The sequence below is a fragment of the Schistocerca cancellata genome, chromosome 3, assembly GCF_023864275.1.
Source record: "Schistocerca cancellata isolate TAMUIC-IGC-003103 chromosome 3, iqSchCanc2.1, whole genome shotgun sequence".
In the NCBI taxonomy this organism is placed as follows: domain Eukaryota; kingdom Metazoa; phylum Arthropoda; class Insecta; order Orthoptera; family Acrididae; genus Schistocerca; species Schistocerca cancellata.
The window spans coordinates 388537528-388564414 of NC_064628.1; the positions used below are offsets into that span (position 1 = coordinate 388537528).

Consider the following 26887-nt stretch of genomic DNA (forward strand, 5'->3'; position numbering starts at 1 on the left):
AAGCTACTACAAACAGCATAGTGAACGCATTATTGTGCCCAAGATAGATGCAAAGCCCATGCCTACCACAGAAGTACAAGTTTATATGCCAACTAGCTCTGCAGATGACGAAGAGATTGATGAAATGTATGACGAGATAAAAGAAATTATTCAGATAGTGAAGGGAGATGAAAATTTAATAGTCATGGGTGACTGGAATTCGATAGTAGGAAAAGGGAGAGAAGGAAACATAGTAGGTGAATATGGATTGGAGGAAGAAATGAAAGAGGAAGCTGCCTGGTAGAATTTTGCACAGAGCATAACTTAATCATAGCTAACACTTGGTTTAAGAATCATAAAAGAAGGTTGTATACATGGAAGAAGCCTGGAGCTACAGACAGGTTTCAGATAGATTATATAATGGTAAGACACACATTCAAGAACCATGTTTTAAATTGTAAGACTTTCCCAGGGACAGATGTGGACTCTGACAAAAATCTATTGGTTATGAACTGTATATTAAAGCTGAAGAAACTGCGAAAAGGTGGGAATTTGAGGAGAGAGGGCCTGGATAAACTGAAAGAACCAGAGGTTGTAGAGAGCTTCTAGGAGAGCATTAGGGAACGATTGACAAGAATGGGGGAAAGAAATACAGTAGAAGAAGAATGGGTAGCTTTGAGAGACGAAATAGTGAAGGTAGCAGAGGTTCAAGTAGGTAAAAAGAAGAGGGCTAGTAGAAATCCTTGGGTGACAGAGGAGATATTGAATTTAATTGATGAAAGGAGAAAATATAAAAACGCAGTAAATGAAGCAGGCAGAAAGGAGTACAAACATCTCAAAAATGAGGTCAACAGGAAGTGTAAAATGGCTAAGCAGGGATGGCTAGAGGACAAGTGTAAGGATGTAGAGGCTTATCTCATTAGGGGTAAGATAGATACTGCCTACAGGAAAATTAAAGAGACCTTTGTAGAAAAGAAAGCCACTTGTAAGAATATCAAGAGCTCAGATGGAAACCCAGTTCTAAGCAAACAAGGGAAAGCAGAAAGGTGGAAGAAGTATATAGAGGGTATATAGAAGGGCGATTTACTTGAGGACAATATTATGGAAATGGAAGAAGATATAGATGAAGATGAAATGGGAGATAAGATACTGCATGAAGAGTTTGACAGAGCACTGAAAGACGGAGGCGAAACAAGGCCCCAGGAGTAGACAACATTCCATTAGAACTACTGACAGCCTTGGGAGAGCCAGTGCTGACAAAACTCTACCATCTGGTGAGCAAGATGTATGAGACAGGCGAAATACCCTCAGACTTGAAGAAGAATATAATAATTCCAATCCCAAAGAAAGCAGGTGTTGACAGACGTGAAAATTACCGAACTATCAGTTTAATAAGTCACAGCTACAAAATACTAACACTAATTCTTTACAGATGAATGGAAAAACTGGTAGAACCGACCTCAGGGAAGATCGGTTTGGATTCTGTAGAAATGTTGGAACACGTGAGGCAATACTGACCCTATGACTTATCTTAGAAAATAGATTAAGGAAAGGCAAACCTACGTTTCTAGTGTTTGTAGACTTAGAGAAAGCTTTTGACAATGTTGACTGGAATACTCTCTTTCAAATTCTGAAGGTGGCAGGGGTAAAATACAGGGAGCGAAAGGCTATTTACAATTTGTACAAAAACCAGATGGCAGTTATAAGAGTCGAGGGTCACAAAAGGGAAGCAGTGGTTGGGAAGGGAGTGTGACAGGGTTGTAGCCTCTCCCCGACATATTTCAATCTGTATATTGAGCAAGCAGTAAAGGAAACAAAAGAAAAATTAGGAGTAGGTATTAAAATCCATGGAGAAGAAATAAAAACTTTGAAGTTCACCGATGACATTGTAATTCTGTCAGAGACAGCAAAGGACATGGACGAGCTGCTGAACGGAATGGACATAGTCTTGAAAAGAGGATATAAGATGAACATCAACAAAAGCAAAACGGATTAGGAAATGAGACACTTTAAGTAGTAAATGAGTATCACTATTTGGGGAGCAAAATAACTTATGATGGTTGAAGTAGAGAGGATGTAAAATGTATACTGGCAATGGTAAGGAAAGCATTTCTGTAGAAGAGAAATTTGTTAACATCGAGTATAGATTTAAGTGTCAGGAAGTCGTTTCTGAAATTATTTGTATGGAGTGTAGCCATGTATGGAAGTGAAATATGGACGATAAATAGTTTGGACAAGAAGAGAATAGAAGCCTTTGAAATGTGGTGCTACAGAAGAATGCTGAATATTAGATGGGTAGATCACATAACTAATGAGGAGGTATTGAATAGGATTGGGGAGAAGAGAAATTTGTGGCAGAACTTGACTAGAAGAAGGGATCGGTTGGTAGGGCATATTCTGAGGCATCAAGGGATTACCAATTTAGTATTGGAGGGGAGCATGGAGGGTAAAAATTGTAGAGGGAGACCAAGAGATGAATACACTAAACAGATTCAGAAGGATGTAGGTTGCAGTAGGTACTGGGAGATGAAGAAGCTTGCACAGGATAGAGAGAGTAGCATGGAGAGCTGCATCAAGCCAGTCTCAGGACTGAAGACAACAACAACAACAACCGCCACCACCACTCTGAGGGACTGGCCATCAGATTTATTAGTTACACACTATTGCATCTGACACAACTTAATCCACAGCAATACATTAATGAGTTTTAAATTATGAAGAAAAGAATAATTATCCTATTCAGTACAAAATTTAATGATTATATATAATGCATATCTTAACTTTGGTGTCCTCCCTGAGATTTCTAATAATGCCTTAATGTATCCCAGAGTTAAGTGTTACTGTCCAGGGTGATTTATGTGTACCACAGTTTTCTCTTTTAGTTTCATTAATGAAAATACTAGAAAAAGGTTTCACTCAAAAGAGAAAAGCTGCAGACTTGTTTCACTCGAAAAGAAAGAATGAATAACTCAGTCAGTATGCAAAACTATAATGGACCATGTCAGCTGTTTTCATTCGTTTGCTCCTGCAGATTGGTTTTACTAAAAAGAAGGGATGACTAATAATCTAACCATTACATAAACTACAGTCAAATGAATCGGTTATTTTCCAACAGCCGACCTGTTAGATTTTCATTCAGTTGTTGCCATCACTACTCCTTGATATTGTCAAAAATATTGTAAAATCTGTGACATTATGAGCATGAAAATGTTGTCAAAGTAACCGTATGATAAATCTCACATTTTGTGAGACATTTGACCTGAAATTCACACAGCCAATGACACGGAACTATGAAAAAGCTGTGTGTGCTCTTTCAGCAGTGCATATTTTTAACCCAGAGCAGTGATATGTTATAAAGTCAAATTAAGTATGAACTACTTGTGCTCAAAATGACCTGTTTCTGTGCGTTAAAACATACTGATCAAAGTTTATAAAGATTGTGGCTTTTACTACTACACCATTATGTCAGATACTATAATCACCAACAGAAGGAAATGACCTTGCAAATTACTTTGGTTATTATATGATTAGCAAATGACAGGAACAATCCAACCCAACCAGAAACAAGTAGATACAGTTATAAATTCTAAAAATTTGAAATATCACACTGCTACATTCCTGAGTGATCTGGAAGTAAATACACTCCTGGAAATTGAAATAAGAACACCGTGAATTCATTGTCCCAGGAAGGGGAAACTTTATTGACACATTCCTGGGGTCAGATACATCACATGATCACACTGACAGAACCACAGGCACATAGACACAGGCAACAGAGCATGCACAATGTCGGCACTAGTACAGTGTATGTCCACCTTTCGCAGCAATGCAGGCTGCTATTCTCCCATGGAGACGATCGTAGAGATGCTGGATGTAGTCCTGTGGAACGGCTTGCCATGCCATTTCCACCTGGCTCCTCAGTTGGACCAGCGTTCGTGCTGGACGTGCAGACCGCGTGAGACGACGCTTCATCCAGTCCCAAACATGCTCAATGGGGGACAGATCCGGAGATCTTGCTGGCCAGGGTAGTTGACTTACACCTTCTAGAGCACGTTGGGTGGCACGGGATACATGCGGACGTGCATTGTCCTGTTGGAACAGCAAGTTCCCTTGCCAGTCTAGGAGTGGTAGAACGATGGGTTCGATGACGGTTTGGATGTACCGTGCACTATTCAGTGTCCCCTCGACGATCACCAGTGGTGTACGGCCAGTGAAGGAGATCGCTCCCCACACCATGATGCCGGGTGTTGGCCCTGTGTGCCTCGGTCGTATGCAGTCCTGATTGTGGTGCTCACCTGCACGGCGCCAAACACGCATACGACCATCATTGGCACCAAGGCAGAAGCGACTCTCATCACTGAAGACGACACGTCTCCATTCGTCCCTCCATTCACGCCTGTCGCGACACCACTGGAGGTGGGCTGCACGATGTTGGGGCGTGAGCGGAAGACGGCCTAACGGTGTGCGGGACCGTAGCCCAGCTTCATGGAGACGGTTGCGAATGGTCCTCACCGATACCCCAGCAGCAACAGTGTCCCTAATTTGCTGGGAAGTGGCGGTGCGGTCCCCTACGGCACTGCGTAGGATCCTACGGTCTTGGCGTGCACCCGTGCGTCGCTGCGGTCCGGTCCCAGGTCGACGGGCACGTGCACCTTCCGCCGACCACTGGCGACAACATCGATGTACTGTGGAGACCTCACGCCCCACGTGTTGAGCAATTCGGCGGTACGTCCACCCGGCCTCCCGCATGCCCACTATACGCCCTTGCTCAAAGTCCGTCAACTGCACACACGGTTCACGTCCACGCTGTCGTGGCATGCTACCAGTGTTAAAGACTGTGATGGAGCTCCGTATGCCACGGCAAACTGGCTGACACTGACGGCGGCGGTGCACAAATGCTGCGCAGCTAGCGCCATTCGACGGCCAACACCGCGGTTCCTGGTGTGTCCGCTGTGCCGTGCGTGTGGTCATTGCTTGTACAGCCCTCTCGCAGTGTCCGGAGCAAGTATGGTGGGTCTGACACACCGGTGTCAATGTGTTCTTTTTTCCATTTCCAGGAGTGTAGATGGTCAGTAGAAATTCATTTGTTGATGAGATATTGTAGTTGCTTCACAGTGAACCTTTCTGACACTCTGTCATGGAAGTTGGTAACAATCCAGAAAAAAATGTAACACCTCTGGCTGAATACAAACTCTTTGTGAAACAGTAGTGTTTATAATATGTGTATAAGATGTTTTGATTAAAACAAAAAGCAATGTAAGTGATGATTTGCATGTGTGTGTAATATTTTCTGTAATATTTGTAGCATAATACTTGTTACCATACAGACAAAATTGTAGTATTTTTAGCATTAGCATTTAAAATTTGTCCCAAGATTTACTTTGCCCGATTGCAGTATAACATCAAAAAGAAAACTGCAGTGCAAGAGAGATGGAAAACCACACGTGCAAACACCACAAAAAATATGTAGACAAATGCACTTGAAAATGAGAATAAATTGTCTAAATACATTGTGTTAGAACGTAAAAAAAGTCACTTGTGCAGTTTTTCATTATTCATTATTATATTTCACTCAGTGACACAGTTTCATGCTTCTGAAAATCATCGATTATGATGAAAGAAATTAAGTTATTAGTGCCTAACTGGAAATGGAAGTGACATAACATTTCAAAAACATGAAAATGAAAATTTTCAAAATGACTGCTACACAAAATTCAGCAGTTAGGTCTGATTCCAAAGGGCATTAATGTTAAACCAGGGTACAGAAGTCACTGTACAAAGATTGTGAAGTTGAAAATAGAAGCAATATTGGTCAAATGCAGAAATAAAGCTGTTGCACAAGAAGAAAAGACATTCTAAACAGATAACTTTTGGACATATGTTTAGAAATAGCCGACAGCGTGGACCCTAATACACTGAACATTATATGGGAGAAAGTTCATAACATAGTATGTAAGGTGTACCTTAAGATCTGTGACACACACAGTAAGAAACTGAAAAAACCTGAAATCCAAACGATATCAGAATACCGTATTTACTCGAATCTAAGCCGCACCTGAAAAATGAGACTCGAAATAAAGGGAAAAAAATTTCCCGAATCTAAGCCGCACCTGAAATTTGAGACTCGAAATTCAAGGGGAGAGAAAAGTTTTAGGCCTTACCTCCAAATCGAAACAAAGTTGGTCCATTGTCATATGAGACACAATTTAGATCGAATGAATGACGATACAGCTACAGTAGTTTGGTTCGAGTCGTAAGCTTAGCAGTTAAGCTTTATCAGGTAGCCATTGCTATGCTTCACGCGCTCCATCCGTATTTATACGAGTACCCTTCCTTTTTCATGTGCTTCGTGTGGTTTGAATCGATTGCTTATTTTGCTTCGATCTGATAAGTGCCGTTTTCTTTGTTATAGGTGTTTACGTCACTCTAAGCTGAAAATGCATTACTGTACTGTCATGCATTGTTCGTCGCATTCTGATAGTGCGTGTTTATGACCTGTCGCCGCTAGCGGCATGGCTTGCTTTTTTACGCGCTACCACCGCTTACAATAAAAAGAGAGGAATTGTCTCATTAGCAAAACAATGGCAAAAGACTTATTTGTTGTTACTTACACTGCTGCTTTCTTTGATAATGATCAACAAGAACCAAATAATAGACTGCGTATGATAGAACATTTTCTGAACGAGAGTTGGCGAAAATTTTTCTCCGTTTGAAAATCTTTGCGGCCGCTTCTTTAGTACATCAAATTCTGCACAGAAATTAGTCATCTTAGATTTATAAATATAGTCAGTTGCCGTGCTTCATTTCTGACTGTATCACTACTAGGCATAAGAATAATACGAATATAAACATGACACGATACGTATATTCTTCCGTGTTTGCTGTTGTCTCACTCTAGTTTCATAGTTTATTGGGCACACAGGATTTAAATGAGATAGCAGCAAACACGAAATAATACATGGCAAAATGTTTATATTCGTATTATTCTTATGGTGAAGAGAATACTACATGTGATTCACAATACATAAAAGTTCCTATTAGCAACCATCTCTTCTCACAGGTAGGAAAAAATTCAGAATGTAGTGTTGGCCATATTGACAAACATCCCAAACTGTCTTGCCAGTCTGATTTTCGCAGTACATTGAAATTTTGCTACATTCGAAGATGAACAATACGGAATTTATATTTACTTCGTTGGATAATGTATGAAAATGCAGTGGTTGAAACTCGGGGCGGAGAACAAACAGCTCGTCTTCCACCCTTTTTTTTTTTTTTTTTTAATTTATTTACTGACGCAGAGGTTTTGGCGCCAGTATTTATCTTTGTGCCTACAAAGCATGCCTCTGTCGCGCTACATATATTCGACGGCAGAAGTTAGTTGTGGCGGCACCTACCAACATTTTTCAGAACTTCTGCTTGCGTTGCACTCGATTCTAAGCCGCAGGCGGTTTTTCGGATTACAAAAAATGGAAAAAAAGTGCGGCTTAGATTCGAGTAAATACGGTAATAGGGAACAGTGTTAAAAACACACTGACTTTCTACAGTGGAGTAGAGAGCAACATAGACACAGTAAAAAGTGAAAACAGTTAAACCATGAGACAAAGGTTTGAAATATAATGAAAAAAGAAACCTGTCTGTGAACACATTAAAACAGTCATAGTGACTAAAAAGAATGCAACAGACATTGCAAAACTAAACAGCAATCAGAAATCTGCTGTAAGTCACAAACTAAATAAACTCATAGAGAAGGAATTAATTGGGTATGAAGATAACGATAGACACAATAAAAGATTCAAAACAATAGGCAATATAAACAAAAACTTAGAGAAAATCAGGCAACAACCATAAAAGCAGATAAGCCACACAAAAGTCATTATGAAAGAAAGTGAACCCATTGAAAAACCTTTTAAATTTTTACAGAAAACAATGTAGTACATCTGAACAAAGATCCAACAAAACAATTCCACAACAGAAGCAAAGAACAGTTAAGGTCAACGCATTTCAGACTGACAGAATAGAAAAGAAATATATCACCGGGAGTTGGTTAGTTACTTAGTTTCATGTTCCATTTATCCTTTTGCTTGTTAGATCTTGATGATGTTGAATGAATCATTTACATTCGCATCACAAATTAATTTGCACATATGGTTGCATTTTGAACATTTCTAAGTGTCTTCAAATGTTGTGACTTAGAAAGACGTACCCATTATCCTTTAATAGAAATTCTTCTGTGGAAAAGGAGGAGTTGTCAAGGAGAAACTTTTTCAGTTTGTTTTCAAATTTTATTTTGTTTTCTGTCAGAAATTTTATAACACTGGATAAAATATCAAAAGTTAATTTGCAGCATTGTGTATCCCTTTTTGTGCTAAGGACAGTTTTAATGTGGTGGAATGAAGGCCATTTTTTTTCTTGTGTTGTCGTTATATACATCGTCAATCCTTTTGAAGTGCTGCAGATTATTTACAACAAACTTCATGAGGGAATAAATATACTGTGCAACTAGTCAAATGCCCAACTCCTCATCTACAAAATGATTGTGGGTGAGCACCACATATTATTCTTACAGCACACTTTTGCACAAGGAAGATTTTCTTTCTTAAAGATGAATTACTCCAGAACATTATTCCATATGACATTATTCAATGAAAATACGCAGAATACGTCAATTTACTGATTTGTCTCTCCCCAAAATTTGCAATGATTCTAAGTGCTAATGCAGCTGAACTAAGTTGTTTCAGGAGTTCCAAAATATGCAGTTTCCAATTTAAATCTGTATCAATATGGACATATAAAAAGTTTCAAGTATCCACTCTATTTATTATTTCGTTGTCGTGTGTTACGCTTATCTTTGGTGTAAAACTCCTAGATGCGTAGAAGTGAGTGTTGTCTTTTTTAAAAATTGAGGGTGAGGTCATTCGCAAAAAAATTAGTCAATGATACTTTTAAAAACATTGTTTACTATTTCTTCTGTTGCTGTATGTATGTTTGGATTAATTACTAGTGTCATCTGCAAAAAGAACTAATTCTGCTTGTTGTATATTAGATGGAAGATTGTTTACGTATGTGAGGAACAATAATGAATTTAAGATTGGGCCTTGGGGAACCCCATGCTTGATTTTTCCCCAGTCATAATTCTATCACCAGACTATATTTGCTGAAATACTACTTCTTTTGGTTAGATAGGACATCCACTGTATCACCAAACCCATAAAACTTCAAATTAATCTAGGCAAAAACTATGATTCACACAGTCAAATACCTTAGATAGATTGCAGAAAATATCAACTGGCGCGCTATTATATTATTCAGTGCTTGTAAAATCTGGTGAACATGTAAATGCCATTCTCAGTAGATCAACCCTTTTGAAACCCAAACTGTGATTTGCTGATATTACTGTTCCTAAGTTTAACATCACCTTCTCAAAAATTTTGGAAATTGTCAACAGTTAAACAGGTGAGTAGTTATTGACATCTCTCTTATCACCTTTCTTAGAGAGAGATTTAACAATGGCACATTTCAGTCTGTCTGGAAAAAGCCTTGAGTTAGTGATGCATTACATATTTCAGATAAGACTGGTCTTATTATACAGGGTGGTCCATTGATCATGATTGGGCCAAATATCTCACAAAATAAGCATCAAACTAAAAAACTACAAAGAACGAAACTTGTCCAGCTTGGAGGGGGAAACCACATGGCGCTATGGTTGGCCCACTAGATGGCACTGCCATTGGTCAAACGGGTATCGACTGCGTTTTTAAAAAAATAGGAACCCCCATTTTTTTTAATAACATATTCGTGTAGTGTGTGAAGAAATATGAATGTTTTAGTTGGACCACTTTTTTTGCTTTGTGATAGATGGCACTGTAATATTCACAAACATATGGCTCACAATTTTAGACTAACAGTTGTTACTTGATAACAGATAGGTTTTTTAAATTAAAATACAGAACATAGGTACGTTTTAACATTTTATTTCGGTTGTTCCAATGTGATACATGTACCTTTGTAAACTTATCATTTCTGAGAACATGTGTTGTTACAGCGTGATTACCTGTAAATACCACATTAATGCAATATATGCTCAAAATGATGTCCATAATCCTCAATGCATTTGGCAGTACGTGTAATGACATTCCTCTCAACAGCGAGTAGTTCGCATTCCGTAATGTTCGCATATGCATTGACAATGCGCTGACGCATGTTGTCAGGTGTTTTCGGTGGATCATGATAGCAAATATTCTTCAACTTTCCCCACAGAAAGAAATCCAGGGATGTCAGATCCCATGAATGTGCAGGCCATGGTATGGTGCTTCAACGACCAATCCATCTATCATAAAATATGCCATTCAATACCGCTTCAACCGCACGTGAGCTATGTGCCGGACATCCATCATGTTGGAAGTACATCGCCATTCTGTCATGCAGTGAAACATCTTGTAGTAACATCAGTAGAACATTACGAAGGGAAATCAGCATACATTACACCATTTAGATTGCCATCGATAAAATGGAGCCCAATTATCCTTCCTCCCATAATGCCGCACCATACATTAACCCACCAAGGCCGCTGATGTTCCACTTGTCGCAGCCATCGTGGATTTTCCTTTGCCCAATAGTGCATATTATGCCGGTTTACGTTACCGCTGTTGGTGAATGATGCTTCATCGCTAAATAGAATGCGTGCAAAAAAAAATCTGTCATTGTCCGGTAATTTCTCTTGTGCCCAGTGGCAGAACTGTACACGACGTTCAAAGTCATCGCCATGCAATTCCTGGTACTTAGAAATATGGTACAGGTGCAATCGATGTTGATGTAGCATTCTCAACACTGACGTTTTTGAGATTCCCTATTCTTGCGCAATTTGTCTGCTACTGATGTATGAATTAGCCGCGACGGCAGCTGAAACACCTACTTGGGCATCATCATTTGTTGCAGGTCATGGTTGACGTTTCACATGTGGCTGAACACTTCCTGTTTCCTTCAATAACATAACTATCCGGTGAACGGTCCAGACACTTGGATGGCATTGTCCAGTATACCGAGCAGCATACATAGCACACGCTTGTTGAGCATTTTGATCACAATAGCCATACATCAACATGATATCGACCTCAATTTTAACACGGGTAATGCATCACGAAGCAAATACCGTCCGCACTGGCGGAATGTTACGTGATACCACGTACTTATATGTTTGTGACTATTACAGCGCCATCTTTCGCAAAGCGAAAAAAGTGGTCCAACTAAAACATTCATATTTCTTTATGTACTACACGAATATGTAATAAAAAATGAGGGTTCCTATTTAAAAAAACACAGTTGATATCCGTTTGACCTATGGCAGCGCCATCTAGGGGGCCAACCATAATGCCATCTTGTTTCCCCCTTCAAGCTAGACGAGTTTCATTATTTGTAGTTTTTTCGTTTGATGCTTATTTCGTGAGATATTTGGCCCAGTCACTATCAATGGACCACCCCTGTATAGGGACAAATCTTGAGTACTGTATTGGAAATACAATCAGCTTTTATTTTTGAGAGAATTTATAATTTTCTTAAAGACAGGTGGAGAAGTTGGTGATACATTCATGTGATTGAATTTTATGAGAGAACTTTTTTAACATACTGCTGTGATTTTTCTCATGAGCTTTTTGTCCCTTCACTTTCTAATATGTTTAACAAATGATTATTAAACACATTTGCTACCTGTCACTCATCTTTTCTAGCCATTTCATTCAGTTCAGAAGTGACGTTATCCTGTTCTGTGGCTGGTTGTCATGTCTCCTGTTTCACTACGTCCCAGATAGCCTTATATGTGTGTCAGAATTACTGATTTCTGACATTATGTGCATTTTTCTTGATTTCTTAATAACCTTTCTAAGTAATTTTCGGTAATTTTTGCAGTGTGCAACTACTGCAGGAACCCTAAAGACCCCATATTAAGATACCAACCTAAAGTACACAAGGATGGATGTCCAATAAGACAGTTATATCTCTTGACATCAAAAACATATATTCCAATATCCCTGCTAAAGAAGTCATTGCAGCAATAAATAGCAATTTACTAAAGCAAAAAGTGTTCACAACCTGAAGTTATTGAACTTATAGAGGTATTAGAACCAATTATCAACTACAATTTCTTTGCACAGTGACGATTATAAACAACCAGATGACTTCCCATATCTGGTACAATAGCAGACATCTTCATAAAGGACTTCTAACAGAAAATATTCACTGGCTTATTCATCAGCCTTGATTACCTATCGGCATGCCCTGAAATGAGGGCCCTCCTACCCGAGATACTTCCCAGCCACCTAACCTCCACAACATCCTAGTCCATCCCTATGGCACTCCCAGCCCCAACCCCTTGCCACAAGGATCATATCCCTGTGGAAGACCCAGGTGCAAAACCTGCCCAGTCCACCCACTCAGCACTTCCCATTCCAGTCCTATTACAGGTTGATCCTACACCATCAGGGGCCAGACCACCTGTGAAAGCAGCCATGTCATGTACCAGCTCTGCTGCAATAATTGCACAGCTGTTTATACGGGTATGACTACCAACTACCTGTCTGTCAGGATGAGCGACCATCGCTAAACTGTGGCCAAGAGCAAAATAGACTACCCTGTGACACAACATGCAGCTGAACATGCCACAGTTGATTCCATTGGCTTCTTCACTATCTGAGCCATCTGGATCCTTCCCTCCACCACAAGCTTTTCCGAACTGCACAGATGGGAGTTATCCTTAAAACACATTTTCCACTCTCTTAAGTATGCTGGCTTCCACCTGCAGTAACATACTGCCCCCACACCCTGTGGGGGCAGGCTGTGGTCAAAAGCTTTGTGTACGTGTCTTTTAATTGTGCCTGTCTGCAACTTGAGGTGTCTTCTTTGCAGTAAGTAGCTGTCTGTCTTTTTCTACCTTGTTGATCAATAATTGAGTTAATTTAGTGGTCAGTAACAGTAAAATAAATTTTATAATTGACAATATAAATAATGTAATCCACAAAAAATGTAAAACCTCTGTATACAAACTCTTTGTGGAACCGTACTGTCATTGTATCTTTGAAACTTATTTTCATTATGAAAAAAGGCAGTGTAAGTGATGATTGTGTGTGTGTGTGTGTGTGTGTGTGTGTGTGTGTGTGTGTGTGAGGGAGAGAGAGAGATATATATATTCTGTGTAATGGAGGAGGCACAATATTTGTAAGCAAAGAGAAAAAAAAATCATTTCTAACATTGTCATATAAAAATTGCCCCAAGAGTTACTTTGTCCCATTTTTCGATTGTGTTGTTGTTGTTGTTGTTGTTGTTGTCTTCAGTCCTGAGACTGGTTTGATGCAGCTCTCCATGCTACTCTATCCTGTGCAAGCTTCTTCATCTCCCAGTATCTACTGCAACCTACATCCTTCTGAACCTGCGTAGTGTATTCATCTCTTGGTCTCCCTCTACGATTTTTACCCTCCACGCTGCCCTCCAATGCTAAATTTGTGATCCCTTGATGCCTCAGAACATGTCCTACCAACCGGTCCCTTACTCTTGTCAAGTAGTGCCACAAATTTTTCTTCTCCCCAATTCTATTCAATACCTCCTCATTAGTTATGTGATCTACCCATCTAATCTTCAGCATTCTTCTGTAGCACCACATTTCAAAAGCTTCTATTCTCTTCTTGTCCAAACTAGTTATTGTCCATGTTTCACTTCCATACATGGTATTTTGCAGCTGTGACTTATTAAACTGATTGTTCGGTAATTTTCACATCTGTCAACACCTGCTTTCTTTGGGATTGGAATTATTATATTCTTCTTCAAGTCTGAGGGTATTTCGCCTGTCTCATACATCTTGCTCACCAGATGGTAGAGTTTTGTCAGGACTGGCTCTCCCAAGGCCGTCAGTAGTTCGAATGGAATGTTGTCTACTCCCGGGGCCTTGTTTCGACTCAGGTCTTTTCGTGCTCTGTCAAACTCTTCACACAGTATTGTATCTCCCATTTAATCTTCATCTACATCCTCTTCCATTTCCATAATATTGTCCTCAAGTACATCGCTCTTGTATAGACCCTCTATATACTCCTTCCACTTTTCCGCTTTCCCTTCTTTGCTTAGAACTGGGTTTCCATCTGAGCTCTTTATATTCTTACAAGTGGCTTTCTTTTCTGCAAAGGTCTCTTTAATTTTCCCGTAGGCAGTATCTGTCTTACCCCTAGTGAGATAAGCCTCTACATCCTTACATTTGTCCTCTAGCCATCCCTGCTTAGTCATTTTGCACTTCCTGTCGATCTCATTTTTGAGACGTTTGTATTCCCTTTTGCCTGTTTCATTTACTGCGTTTTCATATTTTCTTCTTTCATCAGTTAAATTCAATATTTGTTCTGTTACCCAAGGATTTCTACTAGCCCTCGTCTTTTTACCTACTTGATCCTCTGCTGCCTTCACTACTTCATCCCTCAGAGCTACCCCTTCTTCTTCTACTTTATTTCTTTCCCCCATTCCTGTCAATTGTTCCCTTATGCTCTCCCTGAAACTCTGTACAACCTCTGGTTTAGCTAGTTTATCCAGGTCCCATCTCCTTAAATTCCCACCTTTTAGCAGTTTCTTCAGTTTTAATCTACAGTTCATAACCAATAGATTGTGGTCAGAGTCCACATCTGCCCCTGGAAATGTCTTGCAATTTAAAACCTGGTTCCTAAATATCTGTCTTACCATTATATAATCTATCTGATACCTTCTAGTATCTCCAGGATTCTTCCATGAATACAACCTTCTTTTATGATTGTAGTGTAACCTAAAAAAGAGAACTACAGTGCAAGAGGCAGAAACTCACACCTGCAGAAGTCGCAAAAAATATTTTTGTAAAAAAGTGCACTTGAAAATGAGAATAAATTTTCAAAATGCGTTGTGCTAAACATGAAAAAGTATGTACCTGGTGCAGCTTTTCGTTATTTAAAGCATGAATGACACAGTTACAGGCTTTCCAAAAACATCATTTACTGATGTGATGAATGAAATTAAGATCGTAACGTACGGGCAACTGTCACATCTGTTTGGTTTCAGTTATATTGATGATTTGTTTCTGTGTGTTACTTATGTTACTTTCAGCCACAAATAAGTAATAATTCAAAAGTCACTAATGATAAAGTGCAAAATTTTTGTGGAAGAGTGATATCACGTAGCACTTGGTAGAATTTTTTGTTACTTTTGAGATGTATGTATTGTCGAAATTTCTCTAAAAACTGCCTTTCATTCTTTCTGAAAGAGAAAGCCACCAAGAGGGATATTACCAGACATTTGTATCTCTTACACTGAAGAGCTTTGATACTCTATTTTCAGATATTCAATGTGTTCTGTGTGAGCGTTCCAGCAGTCCCTGATTATAACGTGTGGATAGTTAAACATGGTTCACACCCACAAACTTGCAAACTGCAACAACATTGCGATTAATGACGTTCTTCTGTGACAATGTTTACAGTAGAATAACAAACTGTGCAACATTTTTTAAATTAATTAAAACAGTTGACCCTTAGAAGATTTAATATCTGCAAACTACATTCAGAGTTTGAAGACAACAATGATTTGACATGTTTATTGTTTAGAAAACAAGTAGTAAGGTATGTTTTGTTCATGATAGTGATCCTAGCAAAATGCCACTGTAAGATAATTCAACTACGTCACATAACTCCATATAATTACAGATGAACCACATATACAAGACCAGTTTAAATTTGAATGACCAAGGAGTGCAGTGGAAGTTGAAGCAAGCAGTATCAGTAGAAATAACAGCAGAAATTAGACAGTGATTCTGTAAAATGACCTTGAATATAAATTTTTCAATATAAATTTTTACTGTTCGGAGTATTAGTAGAACGAGCTATATTTTGTGATGAGGCAGTGAATAGGGTCATTAATTGTGCATTGTAGTCAACTTTTGTTTTACTTTTGTTTCTGTTTCAGGCAAATTATAAAGAAAAGGAAAGATTTTGAGTACAAACTGATGAGGAGAACCAAATGCAAAGAAGATTTTCTTCGATACATACAATATGAAATGGATGTAATGAAACTGGTCAAAATTCGGAAAGAGGTAATGCTTGTTTCTGCATTGTATTGAATCATCAGAACACTCACTTGATGTTTTAGGAGGATGATCTGTACATATCTCATTTATTTGCACTAACGTCTAACAGTTGTAAACAAAATGACTCATAGAGCGATTGCGATTCAGCACAAGATGTTAGTGATAACAATCAGAATAGTTATTCCTTTTCAGGGAGCTAATGATGTTTGCTGGTGGAGTGTGCAAAGCCTGTTGAGGTAAATGTAATAGATTTGTTTTTAACGTTTCATTCTTTATCCCTATGTTTTGAAATATTGTTAGGCTGAATTCATTGGATTTAGAGGCTAATACATTGAACTGACCTCATCTGTCTGGCTGCTCTTGTTATCAAGGAGCTGAATATTATTTGCCTTACATGAATTTGTGTGTGTGTGTGTGTGTGTGTGTGTGTGTGTGCATTGCATCTTATGCAGTATGAATACTTTTAATGATGCTGCTGAAGATAGGCATAATGCTTAACACTAGTTCAGCAAGACAGGGCTTCAGTCTGTAGTATTATATAAAAAATGCCCTTCATTTAGCCAAGCTTGGTTGCTGACACTATCATATTAGAAGCAGTTAATGGTTACAGACTACTATATTTCGATGCTTATCTGTGAGACTTTTGTGTGTCCACATCACCTAATCAATAGCAAATATAATACAGATTTTGCCAGAAGTGTGGTAAGAACATCAAGGAAAGGTAGACAAGCACTGTAAATGTACACAGACTGAGAAACAAACGTTAGGAAATATGTTAGATAAAACTTTCACTTAGCATAAAAGACTTTGAACACAAAACCCATTATACAGAACTGTTACACTGAAGTGACAAAAATCATGGGATAGCAATATGCGTGAATACAGATATAAAAAGACACTGCTTTCTTTTGTACTCAGGCGATTCATGTGGAAAGGTATCAGATGTGATTGTGGCCATACAATGGGAATTAAGACTTTGAAAACGGAATGGTAGTTGGAACTAGACACAGGGGACCTACCATTATAAAAATTGTTAGAGAATTCAATAGTCTGAGATCCACAGTGTAAAGTGTGTGGCAAGAATACCAGTTAGTTGTCAGTACTAACAGACAAGCACCACTGCATGAAATAGCCACAGGACTCAATGTGGGACATGTGACAAACATCTTAGTCATGACAGTGTGGTGAAATTTGATATTAATGGGCTATGGGACCATACATGTGATGAGAGTGCCTTTGCTAACAGCACGACACCACCTGCAGTGCCTCTCCTGGTCACGTCACCACACAGCTTGGGCCCTAGATGACTGGAAAACTGTGGCCTATTCTGATGAGTCCCAATTTCTGTTGGTAAGAGCTACTCTGAGACCATTTGCATCCATTCATGGACTTCATATTCCCAAACAATGATATAATTTTTATGGATGACGATGCACCATGTCACTGGGCCATAATTGTTTGTGATTCATTTGAAGAACCTTTTGTAGAAATTGTGCAAATGATTTGGTCACACAGATCCCTAATATGAATCCCATCAAACATTTATGGGACACGATCGAGAGGTCAGTTAGTGCACAAAATCCTGCACCGGCAACACTGTCACAGTTATGGACGGCTATAGAGGCAGCATATCTCAGTATTTCTGCAGGGTACTTCAAATGACATGTTGAGCTGCTGCACTACACTGGGCAAAAGGAGGTCTGACACATGGGTAGGAGATACCCTGTGACTTTTGTCACCTCAGTGTAGAATCCGATATTGGTCAACTTATTTGCACTAATTGTAGACCTGATGATCATAAACTTCAAAACACAAATTAATACGGAATGTATACAAGTCTCATAATATGTTACAAACCTTCTACACTGAATGTGCCTTTGTGACCATATCCACACATCAGGAGTTCCCATACTTTTTTTCTGACGGAAGGAAGGCTTTGAGAATACTTGTACTTTGACAGAACCCTCTTTTTCTTTTAAAGGTTAATAAAATTTTAAAGAATGAGGAAAAACCTACTTTTTCAGTGATTACTCCAACTTTAAATCATAACTATTAACACAGAAACTGTAATAAAATTTTTGAAAAATAATCAGTAGTATCAAAATCTGAGTGATAAAAACCGTGCTATTAGTAGTTTCTTGCGGAGCACTTATTCATTTTTCGCAGAACACAGTTCGGGAAATTGTTCCTTATATTATAAAATTAAAAAATAGGGACCATTTTCAGAACAAGCTGTCCTCAATCCAAAACTTCATTTGAATACTGCAGTATTTTAATATGCACGGTCCATTTGTAGGTGATGGTGTTGCTTTTCTCAATTGATTCTACGTATATAAAGTTGTAACTTAAGAGGAACCCTTACTCAGTGACATTGCAAACATTAGAAACTGTACTCTCTTTAGACTGATACAAAACTCTTTAACTGAATTACATTTGAAAAGAAATTAATGAATACATCGTCCTTTCTGCTAGTAACAAAACTATCTCATATTTTCAGAGCATACTAATACACAAATTGTATACTGCACATTTCTGTTTTTCATACAGTGTCTTGTTTTTTTTCCCATTAATTTGTCATTTTGTGTAGACCCCATCATGAAAGAGGAGCTTCACGGACGAGGAAAAGATAAAGGCATATATTAACATATGCTAAAGAGGAACATAAAATTTCTAGGAAGTATGCCACTTAAGCTACTACTTCACCATTCAGTTAGTTTATGAACCAGCTATGCAGTCTCTTACCACCGAGGGAAAGATACAACGCAGTCAACGTTGGAAAGTGTTATACTGGCACGAATTACATCAATAACTACTGGCTGCCAGCAGCAACAGACAGCTTGCTGGCCAATAATGCTTGTGAGGCTACCTCATCAGTTGCAGCTATGAACATAGTGGTCTTAAGTGTGTAATGTACTGCTTTATGTCAGGTGCAGATAGGCACCACAGCAGCAAAATACTATGGTGTGGCACTAAAAATAACTACTCTAAACCCATGCCTGGCTCTCCAATTGTGCCATCCAATCAAAAATCAATGGCATCCCTGTAACACTGACAGAGCTGGACAAAATAACACTGCATAAGATTTGAATGCGGCATTGTCCCGTGATGATGACTAATTGCTACAGTGGCTGAAACATTGGTATACACACACACACACACACACACACACACACACTGGCTGCCCAATAGACTGTACTTCTTGTTCTTTTTTTGTTTATTGCTGACCAGTAACTGGCACACTGCAGGACACAGACATTGTAGTTATGTTCATTAATTGGTGCATTTACGGAATATGCTGGAAAAAAAATAGTTCTACTTTCTGCCACCAGGTGAAAATATGGCACTGCAAGCGATCAGAATGTGATGTGGGTGCAGAAAAAGGGGAGGCACAATCACACACATGATAACAGTGGTTCGGGCACTTTTATTAAGGTGTGGTCACAAGTTACAACACGGGTCCAATACAGTCTCCCTACTCAGCAACATGCTACATCCATAACACTGCATGGTCGACAGTTGCTCGCAGCATATCCGGTGTAATCAGTGCAATATGTCGTCGTATGCTATCCTTCAGAACAGGAAGAGCCCGGATACATCCATGATTGACATGATCTTCCAAATGTTCCCGTACCCAGAACTGGTGTGAATTAAGGTTGGGAATCTGGAAGGCCACACATTTTGAAATTGCGTAGAGATGATGTGCTTGTTACCAAAGGTTTCTCGAAGCAAATCTTTCACCTGGTGAGAGGCATGTGGTGTCAGCCAATATTGGATGAAAATAGTGGTGTGGTCACAGTTGCATTTTTGCAAAGCTGTAATTGTGTTGTACACCTAATATGCCCATGAGGTGTCATCTCCTCGAAGAAAAACGGGCCCAGAATGAAGAGGCTTGTCAAATCGTACTATACCACACAGTCATGTAAGTTGAGTGCAGTGGATGTTCCTGCAGAACATGTGGTTTAGTAGTACCTCATATGTGACAATTTTGTGTATTCACGGCACTGTGCAGAGTAAAATGTGCCTCATCTGTCTGAAGAATATTCACTGGCCAAAGGTGCCCATCCTGAATCTTGTGTAAAACGCGTGGCAAAATCTTTAGAACTGTTGACCAGGAGAGAGAGAATTCCCATTACACAGCTTGAGCACTGGCTGCAGAATTTGAAGCATGTGCTGCATTGCTGGCTGTAGCTACAGAAAATTCATAAACAGCTGCCATGGGAATGGGTTGCCTCTGTATCCCTGCTGCACCACTTAAATATCAGTTTCTTCAAATTTCTTAATCATATTTTTTCCCATTTATTGAAAGGTGTTTGTCAGTTCTATTCACGTAGTGCAGTGCTGCTATTGGTGCTGGTATGATAAAAAAACCTTACCAGCTGTGCATGTTCTTTCTTCTGAGTAGCCATTGTGTTTCATATGGAAAACTTCCAACCTTAGTCCTTTACACCAACAGCCACTTCACAAAAAAAATCAACGTGTGCCACCAAGCAACTAACAGCATATTGACATCAAAGCAAGAAACATTTCACTTACAGCACCATATTTTCACATGGTGGCAGAAAGTAGAATTATTATTTTTTTCAGCATACACCAATTAATGAATGTATCTATGGTGATTCAGCCTGCTGTGATGTAAACAGCCCATACTGTAGCACTTGGAATGCCATCAGTTTAATTACAACCACTTGGTGTAATCCAAAGATGTTTGCTGACATCATTCTTTAAAATAAAAAATGTAATTAATTATACAAAAGTTGTAATTAGCATATAAATTAGGATGTTGTGTAATTGTCAATTGAGATGTGCTTAACATCCAAAGATTATGATGAATTTGTTTGTATCATAGATTACAAAATTTCAGTTCTAATTTGTATTAGCTACGAGGTGCGGCTAGAAAAAAACCGGACTGATGCTGGAAAAAACATTTATTTACAATTATTTACAATTTCATGTTATCTCCTTCAATGTACTCTCCTCCTCGGTCTCTACACCGCTCCATACGAATTTTCCAGTGTTCATAGCAATGCTGCAGATCATTTTCGGTAAGTCCATACATTACTTCCGTCGCTTTTTCTTTTACTGCTTCAACAGTCTCAAATCTAGTTCCTTTCAAAGCTGACTTGACTTTAGGGAAAAGAAAAATGTCACAGGGGACCAAATCAGGTGAGTAGGGTGGATGATCTAAGATGGGAATGTTGTGTTTTGCCAAAAACGTCTTCACTGACAACGCACTGTGAGCTGGGGCATTGTCTTGGTGAAGGATCCATGACTTTTTTCTCCACAAATCGTTCCGTTTTCTCCGTACTCGCTCACGCAGGGTAGCCAGGACGCTAATGTAGTAATGCTGATTCACTGTTTGTCCCTCTGGTACCCAATCAATGTGCACAATCCCTTTGATGTCCAAAAAAAAAAAAAAAAAAAAAAAAAAAAAAAAAAAAAAAAAAAAAAAAAAAAAAAAAAAAAAAAAAAAAAAAAATCATCATCGTTGCCTTGAATTTCGATTTTGACATTCGTGCTTTTTTTTTGAGAACCAGGAGTTTTCCAATGCATCGATTGGCATTTAGTTTCGGGATCGTAAGTAAAAAAACCACGATTCATCGCAAGTAATAAAATTTTGTAAGAAGGTGGGATCACTTTCAATGTTTTCCAGGATGTCAGAACAAATCATTCTTCGGCGTTCCTTCTGTTCAATTGTGAGACACTTTGGAACCATTTTTGAACACACTTTGTTCATGTTGAAACTTTCATGAAGAATCTGCCTAACACTTTCCTTGTCAACTCCTGTTAACTCAGACACTGCTCTGATTGTTAAACGGCGATCTTGTCGAACAAGTTTACCGATTTTTTCAATGTTTGCATCAGTTTTTGCTGACAATGTGCGAGTGTCATCACTGGTGTCTTCGCGGCCATTTTTAAATCGTTTAAACCACTCAAACACTTGTGTTCGCGATAAACAATCATCGCCGTACACTTGTTGTAACATTACAAACGTTTCACTTGCAGATTTTCCTAGTTTGAAACAAAATTTGATGTTAACACGCTGTTCTTTCTGTACACTCAACATTTTCCGACGCACAGACAAAACGTCAACTACTTAAAACAGACGCCACGGGCAGACTGAGTGCAGGAGGCAGATGAAACTCGAGCAGTAGGCGGAGCGAGAGTCACGTGACAGGCCACGCGACTTTCAGCCTTATTGCATTCGTTTTATTGTTTCACCAGTACTAGTCCGGTTTTTTTCTAGCCACACCTCGTATGTTAACAGGACGTGTTTCAGCACTTCAAATTTACAAGAATATTGCTGACTATTTTGATTGAAAATTTTATTTTTTTGGTAGGTTTGGTCATTCAAAATAATATGAGGATATTTTGTCATATAAGTGAGAAGTTGTATTTCTTTTAAAATGGGTGGCTTTTTTAGCGGAGTGTAGGATTGACAAACATTTTTGTCACTGGCTGTGTATTTAAGTTCTTGGAGGTGTGAACTAAATGAAGACGTGTACTTGCAGTGAGATTTAGACATTCTCTGAATCTTGTTTTGAAGTTTTTTCCTCATTGTCCTTCATATATTTTCTCACAGCTATTGTAGAAGCGCCGGCCGGAGTGGCCGAGAGGTTCTAGGTGCTTCAGTCCGGAACTGCGCGACCGCTACGGTCGCAGGTTCAAATCCTGCCTCGGGCATGGATGTGTGTGATGTCCTTAGGTTAGTTAGGTTTAAGTAGTTCTAAGTTCTAGGGGACTGATGACCTTAGAAGTTAAGTCTCATAGTGCTCAGAGCCATTTGAACCATTTTATTGTAGAAGCCTGTACTTAATACATGAACATGTGATGTTATATGCTAATGAAATAATTGCAAAGAAATTGCGGATTTCAAGCTCTGTAACTGCTCATGAACTGAGCTGCTTGTAATTTCAAACTACATTCATTGTCACAACAGTAATTGTATTGGAAGTGTTACAGTGTAATTTCTTGATCATAAATTTCAGCAACAAAATGAAATTTGATGAGAGGTGATGTTATCACCTGAAAGACTGCAGTGATCCAACATTTAAGAATTTGTAGAAACTAAATCAGTATTTGGTAGCAAATTTATTTAATTCAATTAACGATTTTGATAATTATGAGTGACATCAGAGTGATCTAAAAAAGGACATGCATACTTATCAGTAAGAGCATTCTGGTAAGTTACAACAGTATAAGCATTGATTCACATGACCTGAGAAGCATCTGACAAATTACGTACCTGTCTCCTTGAAGTTAATAAAGAAAGTAAATAAAATTTTTAGCCACGATTGGCACCCTCACAGGATATAAAAACATAATACTGTGATGAACACTTATGACTGCTGATGTAAAGTCACCATAAGCACGCTGATGCACTTCCAGCTGCAATATTAATAACTGTGGGGGCCTGGCTGCTAGGTGCCCCTGACTGTAATCAGGGTTCTGTGTTAAAGGTTAAGGAAATTTGCAAGTTTTTGGAGCCCATTGTTCCTTCTCACAGAAGTGTTGAAGGGGAAGGACCAGCATGAAGAAAAAGGACTGGCAAAGTTTAGGAAATGGAGAACTTGGAAAAGTTCCCCAGAACCACAGGTTAGTGGGGAAGTAGATCATGCTCGAATTTTGTGTATTGGCAGTGTACACCCTTTGTCTGTGTCCATTAATCTTGACTTATAACATAGTGGTAGTCATACCAACATAAAAGGCCAGATAGTGTTTCTGTAAAAGTTGGTACATGATGTGTGTTGTTTCACAGGTAGCTCTCACTCTGATAGTGTGTGTTTTGCTAGTTACAGGGCTGATATAGGTGGTGGTAGGAGGGTGCATAGGGTAAGTCTTACAATGGGGATGGTCACAGTGGTAGGGACTATAGGATAGAGAAATAATTTCAGCTGCAGCATAGGGTCTGACTAGGATATTGCGGAGATTTGGGGGTCGCCAAAATGAGGCGGGGAGGGGGGGGGGGGATGAAATACTGTTCTAGGTGTAATGGGCAAAATGTTGGGCAGAGTGGACCCCATTTTAGGGCAAGATTTAAGGAAGTTATAACCTTGTTGAAATGTTCATTCTGCCAGACATTTTTGCCACCACACGTAGAATAACATTTAGTCACCCTCCCCTCTCCCTCCCCTCTCCCCCCCTCCCCTGCAATATCGGGGTCAGACCTGTGCTGCTTCGGCAACCATTTCCCTATCCTACGCTACCCTATTGCTACCCTATGGCCCATACTCCTGTGACAATATCCGTCATAAGATTTATTGTATTCACCTTCCTACTACCCCCTATATCAGCCCTGTAACTGGCAAAACTTATACTATTAAAGGGAGAGCTAACTGTGAAATGACAAATCATTTACCAGCTGTTATGTAAACACTGTTTGGCCTTTTGCATTGGCATGAAAACCATCAAGGTATTCGTCAAGATGGATGTAGACAGGGGTTGTACACTGGCAACACAGTTGTGGAGCATGCTCTACAACATGACAGTCGTGACCTCGGTGCCTGTTTTATTGAACCACACATGCCACATCTGGATTCTTCCCCCAGACACTAGCTTCTCAGAACTGTGCAGGTGGGAACTGGCATTGCATGTCCTCGGTTCTCACCACCTACATGGTCTTAATTTATGTTAATTTGTCCAGTCTCAGTATTTCTTCTCAGTAAGTATTCTGTTCTTAACTCCCTTTTAGTGTTCTATATCTTTCATTTTCTGAACTGTCAATTTTTGTCTTCTTCACCTCTACCATACACAATACTCTTAGGTTACTGCTCTTACTAACTCCTGGACAACATTTTGCCAGTAATCCCTATCTTGCCGATTGCCTGACCTTCCAGTCCCCAATAATTAGTCTCCTTTTCATCTTGTCCTGTACCGGGGTCCTGGATGACTTTCTCAAAGTCTTACTATTTCCTAAAGCTTGTCAGTCCTTCCTCTTCATCCCTCAGTCTTCCCCTTCAATGATTTTGCCAAAAGGAGCGCTGGCTGCAAAAAGCTTACAAATGTCTTTAACCTTGACATGTGTGTTTTCTCTTGCTGCTGCTTGGCAGAGTAGACTCTTTATCTGTCCAGTTACATTATAAAGCCACAGGTAGGCTGCTTAAGATTATACACAAGACAAAATAGGAGTTAAAACTGTAATAAAAATAGAGCTGAAATAGAAAATGGAGTTTGCTGTAAATAGTTACAATCACAAATTCCATCTCTCAAATAGGACTACCTTGTACATAGCATAGTATGAAATTAGTTGAAAACAGCATACCGAGACAAGCAAAAAGGCGCAGTGAGCTTGTGAAAATGGAGCCAAAAAGATAAGAAAACACTGAAGGAGAGAGGACGTGCAGATCCATAAATAAGATGTGAGTAGCGTGGGACCAGGGACAGAAATCAAAACTTAAATTTTACTCTGAAGTAGAGAGAGAAAAAAAAAAGTATTAACTATTTGGACCTGATAGTCACGAAAACAAATAATAGACATGTTTGTCATTTATAGAAAACCTATGTGCATGGATGATGATGATGATGATGATGATGATGATGATGATAATAATAATAATTTCAAATCCTGTCATCCTATGCACTATAGAAGAATTTTTCTTGTACTGTATGAAACACCAGTTTATTGGCTTGCCATCAGACAGCCAAGAAATTCATGGAGAGTTAGACATATTAAAACAAATACCTGTAGTAAATGGACACAGAACTTTGTCATGTGACCTTACAATAACATAAAACAACAGAAACACTCTGGCACACGAGGCAACAAAAAACAAGAAAAATTATGCCTTTGTAACATATTAAGGAAAAGTTTCTTAAGAGCTAGTGAAACAATTTAAGAACACAACTGTGTGATATTGTTTTCAAATAAATAGTACTCTGAAACTCAGCTGAGACACAATGTAAGTAACAAACATAATAAATGTTCAAATTCACGCATCTACAAAACGACAAGTTTCTTGTGATGGCCATTTTTGCAGCAGCTGTATATTCTAAACTACTGCAATTCATCTTCAAAATACATTGTGATAGTTGGGATAAATTTTAGACACACATGTAGAAATTAAAATACACATTACATTCAGGGAATAGACACGACTGCAGAACAGACAGTATTTGTGCAACACCTTACTGAACCAAGCATACTATAACCAAAATCGATAACAACATTAGAGTTGTGCATATTGTACTGAAAGGCTGCCTGTTGAACCTTCTGGAGGAATTGGAGATCCATGGGTACAAGAAACACCACCCCACTAAAATTCTGAATGAACAAAGCGAAGTCTCACTGAATGCCTATTTTTAACCGTATGATGGGCTGCTGTTCTTTCATATCATGGTTTGCTGACCATATCTGTTTGGTTTCTGTCACTGGTCCCATTCCACCCACATCTTACTCGTGGGTATGGCTGCCCTTTCTCTTTTAGGTCTTTTGTGTCTTTTTGGCTCTGTTTTTGTGCTAGTGGCTTCTTTCGTGTCTTGGTGTAGTTTGTTCAATGACTTGCATAATGTACATTGTACGTCATAATAGACACCTACTTGAGAGCAGGAGGTATTTGCAGTTCTCACTAATATCTTACTCTTGACCCAATTTTATTTTAATTACATTTTAACTCTTCCTATTTTGGAATATGTAGAATCTTACATCCTATCTCTGGCTTTTTAACATACACTTGCAATCGCCGTTGGAATACGCAATTTGCTGACATCACGGGTTACAAGTATTCGTCATGGTATTATCTTGTTTTTATATCCTGTGGACATGCCAGTCATGGCTAAAATTTTCAGACAGGTATGTTATTTGTCTTTTGCTTCCCAGGTCATGCAAATCAACTCTAACAA

General features: G+C 39.0%; 1 protein-coding gene across 1 annotated transcript in view; it reads left to right on the forward strand.

The window, feature by feature from the left end:
* LOC126175100 (U3 small nucleolar RNA-associated protein 6 homolog) overlaps positions 1-26887 on the forward strand; it is a 124923-nt gene that overhangs the window by 24613 nt on the left and 73423 nt on the right. Inside the window, exon 2 of the mRNA XM_049921653.1 lies at positions 15931-16057. Coding sequence (XP_049777610.1) covers positions 15931-16057 — 127 coding nt within the window. The remainder of the gene's footprint in view (positions 1-15930; positions 16058-26887) is intronic.